Genomic DNA, 12,069 nt, shown 5'->3' with positions numbered 1-12,069 from the left:
TATACCCCCTTATCTCTTCTTACTTCATCTGAGTTGTGTAAAGGGCTGGTAAATGCCAGTCACTGGTTGCGACAACTATTAGTGGGAAAAGCTTAGCAGAAGGGGAGCATTCGGTGCTCTAGAGGTAGATATCTGATAGTTGTGAGTCAGGCATCCTATGTTGTAACCCTCTACTGTACTAAACGCACACTCCCGTCCCTTAAAAATTAACATATCAGTACTGAGCTAATGGTGGTTTCATGAGGGGATAAACAAAAGGAACAGGTCATCCGTACTTAGACACGACCCCTTAGAGTGATGTAAATAGCATACAGTCAGCTTGCGAGAGTGACAATAGCATCTCAGACAAGTGTGCACATTCGTGTCACTCAGGATCAAACCAAAATCAATAAATAGAATAAAAGCCTCACTCCCATTGTCTTATACCAATGGCCCCCTAAATCTAAAATAAATATGAGGCACTGTAATTAACCAGTTCACCAGCCCCTAACACTAGCAGGGAAGAATTAACCTCTGCTGCACCGGCTGATGAATGCAACGCAGGGCTGACCTCTCGCAGGGCCACAGGGGGTTAATCAGTAAGACAGCTGCAATGTGACTGTGGTGTAATCCTGGTGCCTTGGAGGGCTAGTTATAGAGAGAGAGAGAGAGAGAGAGACTGAGAGAGAAGTGAGCAGCTGTGTCTTTAAGTACTATTTCCTTCTATTGTATTTGAATGGTGATCAGGAAAAAGGAAATGAAAGCAGAGGGGCTGAGCTAAGGGAGTAATTTTGCAAAGGGGACACCACCAATCGGCTATATAAGTGACAGTGACACAGGCATCTCTCTCAGACCTTCCTTCTTGCCACAGGACTCTCCCAGTCGCTGGGCATACAGATGTGACTGCACAGCCATGGAGAACGGACAGCAGGCAGCTCTCCTGCGTGACAACGGGAGTTGGGGGGCAAGCTTTGTCTTTGGGGGGCACCGGCGCGTAGACTTGTGACTGTGGCATCCAGGACCGTGGTGGTACAGAAGAGAAGGAGACAACACGGATCGGAGAGAGAGGGGACAATAAGAGGAGACAGACAGGAGCAGGCAAATGTCATCAGCCATAGAAAGAAAGAGCCTGGATCCTGCAGAGTAAGCATGCATGGGGGGGTCTGTTATCGTCACAGCACATGGGAGGGGGACAATCTAAGAGCATTAGCTAAACATACGGGGTGGGCAGAGAGGTGTGATGGGATAAGTGACAGCTCTGGGTGCTGGTGACAAGTGGGAGATTGTGGCTTGTGAGAAATATATGGTATAGAATCATAAGGAATAACAGGGGCAGTAGTATATTAAGAGGGCAGAGGGGGTGAGTACAATTCGGCTGGTGGAAAGGAGGAGGGTTGCGCAGGTATAGGATATTTTGGATGGGTTAGAGGCTGAAATACGATAGTTATGGATGAATAAGCAAGTTTGGGACATCAGTGTAGTTATATTAATGCTGTTTGTGCTTCATTTAGCAGCCACAATTAGTCTAATTACCTTTATAATGCATCTTTATGCCTTTACTCCAATATTACCCCATGTATAACATGTCCTGCACTGATAGTGCTCTGCTGTTGCTCATTAAAGCTATACATTACAGGCACAGATACTTCTCTCTATATAAGTAATCCACACTAGCAATCCTAAACTCTTCTATGTGTATCAACAAATATGTATTCTTGGAATACATTCTTGCTTGGAAAAGTGGCTAAGTATCATATAAAAGGCAGAAAGTTCTTTAAATATAATCTTGGCTACTGTGGGACATTATTCTGTATGTACACTGTAGAGTATATTCATTTTTGGGAATACCATGCATTGCATATGAATTTACCTGGTAAAGGTCTAACACCAGGGGGTAAATGTATCAAGCTGAGAGTTTGCCGGCGGGTTTGAAGAGTGGAGATGTTGCCTATAGCAACCAATCAGATTCAAGCTATCATTTTTGTAGAATGTAATAAATAAATGATAGCTAGAATCTGATTGGGTTTTCAAACCCGCCGTGATACTATAGAACGTTAGCTGCTACTGGCTTCGTTAGTAGTCCAAGATTTTCTTATTATTATGTTGCTATACTAATGTCACAGTGATTTTATTGTATATTTTTACATAGTCATAGACTTCTGGCAAGTGTAAGAAGGGTTAAATAAATGTTCCAGGGCTGAAACGGAACTTTATCTGACACTCTGTTCTCTGTATGTAGATATTTATGACAGTGTTGAAATGGATTTGTTCCATGAGGTTAAAATACCTACTGGAATAACTGTGATACGCAGAGGATGTGAGCAAACAAGGATGAGAGTTAATCTATGCGTCCTGACATGTAAAAGTCACTCTGCAAATAAATCCAGCCTGTAGTAACTTAAAGCAGTAGTAAGATCGGAGCTGTTGAACATTTAGGTCTGTTGCTGTATTTACCCTGTGACTCCCATCATTTGAAATCATCAATTCGTTGAGCAAACATCATAATGTTTTTTTAGTTTCGAATTATGTCAAAATATTGCTAATTCTGAGCTGGAACGTGTAAATTTTAATACAATGAAATATCATGGAATAAAGTAGAGAAGTCAGTAATGTAACATAGGCTAATAATGGTGATTTGAAGCCTCAATTTTTTAGTAGTGGTCGAAAAAAAAGGCCAATTGGATATCACGTGGGTGTTTGGTGGCCATGATTTACAACCTCCCCTACAAACTCTGGAAACATCCACAATAGGGATATAATGGTTTAAAAACGTGGCAGCCGTAAGCCCGTGTGCCTTGTCTCCCTTGCCAATTGCTAAAACAAGTTTCGGCTAATGGTAGCAGCTACTTATAAATGTACCCATGTGCCTTATCCATTCATAGACTGGGCCTTTGAATACTTTGCTAAACCTGAGAAGAATATTCATTATTACAATGTCACAGTACTAGTTCCCCAGCACAGTGTTCTCCTTGTATTTGAATATATTATTATTACTCTTGTATAATTAGCCTGTAATAAGTCCATTTAATATAGGAGGTCAGAGTTCAGATCCTATTGCTGATTTCATCATATTTTACATCAAAATATATTTGAGTGTATTATGTCAGTGATTTTGTGTTATGGCATGCAGTCAAATTTCTGTATTTTATTATTGTGTAGTAATCCACGTGGTTTATCGGTTTTGGGATTTTTTTTAACTCGTTGTACTTTCACTATGTTCCAAAGCTACTAGAGAGTCATTGGTAGATTTTCCATTACAATGTAGGTTGATATCACTACTGCAGTCAGAGTTAGGGTTATAGCAAATAAATATCTAGACACCTAGATGGGCATCTTAGCGTCGCTCTCTACTACCGTGTGCTTCCACATGCTATAGAGGGCATGCTAATCTTGAAAGAGGTTTTCCACAAAACGAGGGGTGGACTTCCCTCCTCTGTGTAATGCAAGCACATTTCACAAGCCCCTCTCTCACTTGTAGAGTGACCTCAGCATGAAGCCTGACAGAAGAGGCTGTATATTAGTGTATACTTGCCAACTTTTCCTCATTGGCTTCAGGGAGATCCCTGGGGAGGTGGGCGCGTGGGGGCGGGGGCTCAATGCAATTAACGTCATGGCTTCCACTCCCCATTGAAGGGGCGGGGCAATGACAACACTATTTGTGCCAAATCTCCGTCCCCACCTACTTCACTAGAAAAGCGGGCGGGATGTGTGAGGCTGCTCTTCTGAGAGAGTAGGAAGGTATCATCATCATCACCATTTATTTATATAGCGCCACTGATTCCGCAGCGCTGTACAGAGAACTTGTTCACATCAGTCCCTGCCCCGTTGGAGCTTACAATCTAAATTCCCTAACACACAGATACATACAGACAGAGAGACACAGACTAGGGTCAATTTTTGATAGCTGCCAATTAACCTATCAGTATGTTTTTGGAGTGTGGGAGGAAACCGGAGCACCCGGAGAAAACCCACGCAAACACGGGGAGAACATACAAACTCCACATAGATAAGGCCATGGTCGGTAATTGAACTCATGACCCCAGCGCTGTGAGGCAGAAGTGCTAACCTCTGAGCCACTGTGCTGCCCGTATGGTTTTATATGCTGTGTGTAGGTGACAGCTACTCTTTAAGTGCATTTGTTTGTATCTGAAATATTGCTGCCATACCTGCAAACAGTCCTGATTTTGTGGGACAGTCCTGATGTTTGGCTCCCTGTAGGATCCTGACCTACCAGAAGAGGGCTTGACTTGGGTGGCTCAGACATGCCTTGTGCTGATCAGCCTGTGGTTTTGGTGAATTGGGTGGTGGCCTAATTTGTCCTGATATTCTCATTGGGAATATTGGCAGCTATGTGTTTTGCTTTTACTTAGGGGGAGATTCAATTCGGTGCCGGAAAGTCTGTGGAGACATCCTACCGCCGATGTTATGGCTGGAATCTCTTCTCATTTTTCCTTCCACCTCTAAAAATGAGCGGAGATTTGTGCCGTAATGGCCAGCAAAGAGAAACTCCCCCTTAGAATGTGTTAAAGTGTTCTGGTACAGTTGTACTTAATTACACTATGTAAATGTGACTTTATTTTGTTCCCAACAGTGAGCCAGTGGACGAGGTACTGCAGATCCCACCCTCGCTTCTGACATGTGGGGGCTGCCAGCAAAGCATTGGGGACCGCTACTTCCTGAAGGCCATCGACCAGTACTGGCATGAAGACTGTCTAAGCTGCGACCTATGTGGTTGCCGGTTGGGCGAGGTCGGAAGGAGACTCTACTACAAACTAGGCCGCAAGCTGTGCCGGAGGGACTATCTCAGGTAACGTAGAAGGGTCTACATATAGGCCATAGTACCAGAAGGTTAATGCATGGCCTTATGTAGGTTAATGAACACAGTACACAGAAGGAAACCTTCATTTCTTATTTATGAGCAGCATGAAAATAACTTATTTTGTGGTTCTCTTGTGCAGGCTTTTTGGTCAGGACGGTCTGTGTGCATCGTGTGACAAGCGGATCCGAGCCTATGAGATGACCATGCGGGTGAAGGATAAAGTCTATCACTTAGAGTGCTTCAAGTGTGCAGCTTGTCAGAAGCACTTCTGTGTGGGTGACCGATACCTGCTGATAAACTCGGATATTGTCTGCGAGCAGGACATCTATGAATGGACCAAACTTAATGGAATGATGTAGCCCTGGGAGGATCTACTGCTCCCACCAGGGACATAAACCCATCTAATGGCTCTGAAACTACAAGGAATAAGATTAGACATAATATACACTATGGAATTCACAACTGACAGTGTGATGTATGATTACTGCCAGCCAAGTGCCCAAGTTGGTGTCAGCTAGCGGAAGCCACTTCTCTCACAATTATCCGTAATGTTCTATCAACAATGGTTCTCTTGGACTCACACAAATATGTTGAGGACAATATTTGGTTGATCAGTCCTTCTGGATTCTACACTTTTGTGTTGCCACACACACAACTACAAACTAAAATAAATGACAACCTACTGGAAACTTTTTTGAGACTTTAATGGATCGGTTTGGTAGCAGCGATGCAATGTTAAGCTGCAATTTATAGTGAATGGATACGTATATATGTATATATCATTGGCCAATGCTGGATAATCTATGCAATACTAGCATACTTGCCTGCTTTTTATACCTCCTATCTAAAATATTCAGGAGGGGAGGTCCAAGGGGCAAATGCGGGGGTAGTGATGACGTGTTTCGCATCGATGCACAGCAGTGGGAGAGGCTCGATTACGCATCTTGCAGAGAATCAAGTCATCAATGTCTCGCCTCGACGCTTCTCAAGAAAGAGAAAGGGGATCCGGGAGAGTGGCCTACTCTCCCAAGAGTCTTAGAGGACTCTCTGACATTCAACAGTCTCCCGTACATTCCCGGAGAGTAGGCCACTGAGAATATATTTCTTTTTTTGTCATTAAACTTTCTTTACCAGTGAAAGTATAAATAACATGTAAATATAACTGACATCTTTCTTCCTATGATGGAATGGTATTTAGAGTGCATTTAGCACTCCAAGGATTAAAGGTAAACTATAAACAAAATACGTTTATAATTAAAAAATGTTGTGTGAATTAGAACATGATCGATTAATTGCAATTAATTCAATTGGAAACCTTATATAGTTTTGATTTTTTTTGTTCCAATAGTTCTCCTCTTTAGTTAGATGTTATATGTGGAGAGCCTTTAGGCAACGGCTTAATATCTTCATGGGCAAATGTAAGAACAGTGGCATCCCCTTCCCCCCAAGGAAGGGAAGAGCCAGTTCTTTTTACTAGAATTAAGTCCATACCTACCTAGTGCTATAATAGTGCTCTATTGGAGAGCTGTGGATGTCTTGCAGTGTGCACTAAAAGTATCGAGCCCCCTTTTGAAGCAGGGACCGATGCGACGGACCTCTGTTTGACATGCAGGGGTCCAGGATGGATTAAAAAGGGGTTTCCAAAAGTGGTCAACCCTTTTTAATAATGAGCATGATTTGTGGATGTTGTAATTATTGTAAGTAGATGGGACCTGAGCTTTATTAAAAATGCTGCTGCCATGCAGACTAGGACAGAAATGTGTTAATTAAAACGTTTTATTTCCCTGCGTGATTCAGTCTTGTACTGTGTGACACACACTTTGTGCTGGAACTAGCCCAGGAGTCTGTGCCAACATAGGTTTTATTGGTTTACATCTCTCCTCATCCTCGTCAGTCACTGCGCCATACTCCTGGCACACTCACTGAAATTAAATAAAAATAAATGTTACCTTCTCTACATAGTTACATTTATTTAAGGAAAGCAGTGTGAGACTCCCATTCAAATTATGTTCACAATTCTTTCAAATGGATTAATATGTTAGAGTAGCACTAAGGTTGAAATGTTCACACCACCAGGACGGGATCCGGTGTAGGCAGGAGTCTGAGCCCCCTGCAGATCTGTTAAAGAAGGGCGGATGGCGTGAACACAGGGCTCCGAAAGTGGAAGACAGAAACTGGAGAATACCAGCATGGGTTCCCTCCGGGTGCTCCGGTTTCCTCCCACACTCCAAAAATATACTAGTAGGTTAATTGGTTGCTATCAAAAATTGACCCTAGTCTCTGTGTGTGTGTGTGTGTGTGTGTGTGTGTGTGTGTGTGTGTGTGTGTGTGTGTTAGGGAATTTAGACTGTAAGCTCCAATGGGACAGGGACTGATGTGAGTGAGTTATCTGTACAGCGCTGCAGAATCAGTGGCGCTATATAAATAAATGGTGATGATGATAATGATACCAGAGGGTCCAGTAAGGAGGACAAACAGGACAGACAAGAGCCAAGGGTGTACAACAAAGAATTAAGGAGAATAAACATAATATGGGGGTTACAGACAAGAGACAAAAGGGAAGAGGCAAAGTGGAGGCAAATCCAAAGTGAAGGGCAGGGGCTAATATCAATAAAAGTGAAATGCACAATTTGAGGTCAGTAACAGTGTGTTATAGATCGGGTATCAGAGAAGGAGTTCAGTTGCCAGAGTGGAAGGTATGAACAAGCCAAGGCCAGTGCAGGAAGAAGTGGAGCGCAGGTAAATAAGGCAAAGTCAGGATATGGGTAACCAAGCAGAGTTGTGGTCAAGGACAAGCCAGTTCAGTACACAGGTACCAATAGGAGAAGTAGTACAACAGGGTCACAGGTACAAATCACAATAACCAGGCAAGAGAAAAAGGAAGTTGTTGTGTTTAAATATCTCAGCGCTTCCTCTGATTGGTCACTTATTAGGAACAGGTAATGCTTATTGAGTAAATAGAATGGTTGGGAATAGTCTCTCTAGAACAGGCCTGTCCAACCTGCGGCCCTCCAGATGTTGTGAAACTACAAGCCCCAGCATGCTTTGCCGGTACACAAGCAGTTGATAGCTGGAAGGGCATGCTGGGACTTGTAGTTTCACAACATCTGGAGGGCCGCAGGTTGGACAGGCCTGCTCTAGAACTTAGTTTAGATCCTGATACAGTAGTTCAGGTAGCAGAAGTGACACAAACACCAGGAGACACTCAGGGAGTTATTTATAACCAGCGAATGAAGCATTCAACAGGTTTTTGATAGTCCTACTCCTACCTGACGTCACTTCATGTCAATCATCTGGGTCCAGCTGCTACATCACTAAGTCAGTGGAGTAGAAGTAAGGGGAACAGACAAGACACGTGAGGTAAATTTATCAAGCTGCGGGTTTGAAAAAGTGGAGATGTTGCCCATAGCAACCAATCAGATTCTAGCTGTAATTTATCTAGTACATTCTATAACATGATAGCTAGAATCTGATTGGTTGCTATGGGCAACATCTGCACTTTTCCTTTATAGAATATTTGATAAATCTACCCCTTAACACCACACTGACATCTGCCTGTATCATGCTATTAGCCATCCAGAAATGCTGACGTTTTTGCCTATTTACTTTATTATTGGTATAATTATTAGTGTTGCATTGTAAGGCGCCTCACATGTATTTTAAATTGTGCCTCCTCCAGTCTCCTACCTTCATTTCATTACAAACCTAATACCAGGAAACAGATTGGATGGGCTCTCTAGTAAGAGGAAGATGAAAAAGAAGAAATTAATGATAAAACTTTATTTTAGTTTTTAACAAGCAATCCACCCCACCAATCCAGACACATGGGAGAGTTGTTAGTGGGGTGACATTAGGAATGACAGGTATGTCACTGTTTTCTGTTTCCGTCAAGCTTTAACACATCAAAGCTCTACAAAGTTAACTTGAGATAGAAAGATAGTAGTGTGGTGACATCAAAAGGACCCTGTAGGCTGGCGTCTGTCATGGTTAGACCACAATTTGTTTCCTAAACTTAAAACTAGGTTACCATTCTCTAACAATACTGTCCAGCTTAGTAAACCCTTTAGGAATTAGGGTCTCACCGGTCATTCCTGGTACCAGTTAAGGCCGCACATACACGACTGATCAAATGTAAAAATGATTCTTAAAACACACAAAAAGTCAGTCACCTACTGACGGCGGCAGCGGCCATTTTGTAAGCTGGACCCATATTGACGAAAGTGCATATCCTCTGCACCAGGATCCAGTGACATGACTGTGCTTTGAGCCTCATGGTGTACAGTGGTTTAGTGGTTAGCACTTCTGCCTCACAACACTGGGGTCATGAGTTCAATTCCTGACCGTGGCCTTATCTGTGTGGAGTTTTTGCGTGAGTTTCCTCTGGGTGCTCCAGTTTCCTCCCACACTGCAAAAAACATATTAGTAGGTTAATTGGCTGCTCTCAAATTGACCCAAGTCTGTGGGTGTGTTTGTTAGAGAATTTAGACTGTAAGTTCCAATGGGGCAGGGACTGATGTGAGTGAGTTCTCTGTATAGCGCTGCAGAATTAGTGGCGCTATATAAATAAATGATGATGAGTCTCAGTGATGTTATTAGTTCCTAGTGGATTGCTAGGATGAATATTGGTTCAGCTACAACTATGTGAAGGTGACAAGAACACTTTAAGATATTTCATAAGCTAGCTAACTGCCCCCTATTGTCCACTAATAAACATAATTTCAGGTTCAAAGATTCTCCACCACGAGCCTTAGGCTGGGTACACACAACAGGATATTCACTTGATTATCCGGCCAATCACACGATAAACGACCATTAGGTCTGATATTGCATTAGTGTGTACACTCCAATGATGAACGATTATCGTTCCACAGCACATCTTATTGTTTGATCTATTTTTATAAACGGACTAAAAATCTCAATAAACGATGGAACGATGTTGTACCGATTCTGCAGTGTGTATGTACTCAGGACCAGCAGCGTCCATAGATCTCTATGGAGTGTGCAGAGTCACAATCTTTTCAGACAATGGTTATGGCAGATGAGGAGCACAGATCTGATGGTAAATCGTGTAAAACGTGTATAGTGTGTACGCATGAATCGACATGCTGATTTCTCATCGGGAGAAATTTTCCGCAGTGTGTACCCAGCCTTACTTACAGGAAGTCTGGAGAAATGCCTCCTTAGATCGAACCCTTATCTGTAATACCTCCAGCTCACTAGCTCCAAGCAAGCTTACACAGATAGCTGTCAACACACGCTGTGATATCAGGCATTTGGCTCGATACCGCAATCTCATACTTGCCAAATTTCCCTGAATGTCAGGGAGACTCCCTGAACTAGGGGTGATCTCCCTCACTCCCTGAAGAGTCTGGCATTCTCCCTGATGCTGAGCCAGTACAAGACGTGGTTGGCTTCGCCATCTGTGGTATGATGACACAGTTCAGAAATTGTGTCCTATGTCTATGTATTGATGCCTATGGAGGTGGCCATTTTCATGGAGACCAAGATTTAGACTGACAGATAAGACAACATGACTTCAGTAATGGAGACAGAAATATAAAAGACACTTTAGTCTCTAGAGATTCATTAGCTGCTTTTCCCGCATTTCTGGAAGACCTCCCGGGCTCCCGGGAAAGCAGGGCAACCTCCCGTTCTCGCCCCCGCAATAGATGAGTGGCTGGGCTTAATGATGCAAATATCTCATCATCCCCTCCTGTAAATCATCCCCTCCTGTAAATGGCCAAAATTGTGACAATCGTTTAGGGGCGGGGCCAAAATTATGCGATTCATCAAGCCCCACCCCGCACGACCACCTCCCCCGGGATCTCCCTGAAGCCAACGAGGAAAAGTTGGCAAGTATGCGCAATCTTATAATTATCAGCCGCATTAGTAAATGCAGCGGAAAGATGACCATTTTAGGCTTGTATGTGCAGTAATCTTCTAAAGGCCCAACTCATGATAGAGTAAGTTTGGTGGCCAATCTGGATTCTCAGACTCAGCAGTTGGGCCAAGCAGTAGAATCACTCCCATGTGTGGCTGGTGTATGTCTGTGGATGTCAAGGCTTGATTAAGGATTCAGTCTACCCTAAGCTGCGACAAACTAAAGACCCTTAATTTAAAATCCGACTTCCTTCACCTCCCCACCAATGAGAATGCTCCCTTCTTTTCAAAAGTCAGCTCCGCTTGATTTTTTAAACAGGCCTGAGTAGATCTGAGATAAGACGTCTAATGGGAACCCAGATTTTTTTTTTACTATGGACCCTCACAAAGAAGCCCACAGACTGTGGCTCTCAGAACCAGACTCACTAGGCAGCCGTTCACAGAAGTAGGAGGAGACATGAATTGTGGTTAATATACAGGTAAGGTTGGTAAGTGCTTCCGAAATGCAAAACTGAGACAGTATTCTGCTGCTTTAAACATAACTGTAGAAACATCCTGCTGCTTAGGCGCTATATAGTCTGTACATGTTTAAATAGAGAGCGTCTAATGTTAAGAGATTGGACATTTGACTTTTCCACCTATCTACACACCTAGGGACACTTGTAGTTTCCAGAGGCGTCATTTTAGGGGCGGTCCTTGTTAGTGGAGGGGCACACAGCCATTTTCGCTCCATAAAAAAAATTTGAAATTTTGAGGCTACACCAAGAAGTATTTTAGGAAAACTGAAAGGTTACATTTAATAAAATGGTGGCTCAAAAGTAGTAGGAGGTTAGGGCGTTTTATGTAATATTTGCACTTTTGCCTAGTGCGTCTCCTAACCATGATGTGCACTCCGCCAGCAATCCAAGCACACCAGTACAAAACCCACCGCATTCAGAGCTAGATTTACTAAACTACGGGTTTGAAAAAGTGAAGATGTTGCCTATAGCAACCAATCAGATCATCTTTGTCATTTATTTAGTACATTCTACAAAATGACATCTTGAATCTGATTGGTTGCTATAGGCAACATCTCCACTTCTTCAAACCAGCAGTTTAGTAAATCTAGTAAATCAGTATGGACCGAAAATGGGGACCAAAGTGTACACATTCATGCAGTGTAACTGTGTCACAGTTGTACTACAGGAAGCAATGATTTAATGATTTACTAACAGTGAATTTCAAAAGGTTTAGCAATAAAGATGTTTTATAATATTATATTTATAGATGTTTGTCATAGTCCATTATAGCTGAACAAATGTAATTTCAGGTCACTGAATATTAATCAGCTGTTCCTGGAAAGAGACAGATGACAAATGACGGCACACTTGCCCTTTCACCTGTCCAGATTT

General features: G+C 42.7%; 1 protein-coding gene across 1 annotated transcript; it reads left to right on the top strand.

The window, feature by feature from the left end:
- Positions 1-653: 653 nt before the first annotated feature.
- Positions 654-6,590, top strand: LMO2 (LIM domain only 2). The gene is made up of 3 exons (XM_075188301.1): positions 654-1,122; positions 4,571-4,786; positions 4,938-6,590. Exons 1-3 carry the CDS (start codon positions 1,082-1,084, stop codon positions 5,155-5,157), a joined length of 477 nt encoding a protein of 158 aa, XP_075044402.1. The 5' UTR covers positions 654-1,081; the 3' UTR covers positions 5,158-6,590.
- The last annotated feature ends 5,479 nt before the right edge of the window (positions 6,591-12,069 follow it).

Source organism: Mixophyes fleayi, chromosome 10, assembly GCF_038048845.1.
Source record: "Mixophyes fleayi isolate aMixFle1 chromosome 10, aMixFle1.hap1, whole genome shotgun sequence".
NCBI lineage: Eukaryota > Metazoa > Chordata > Amphibia > Anura > Limnodynastidae > Mixophyes > Mixophyes fleayi.
This window is presented reverse-complemented; position numbering and strand designations above follow the sequence as displayed.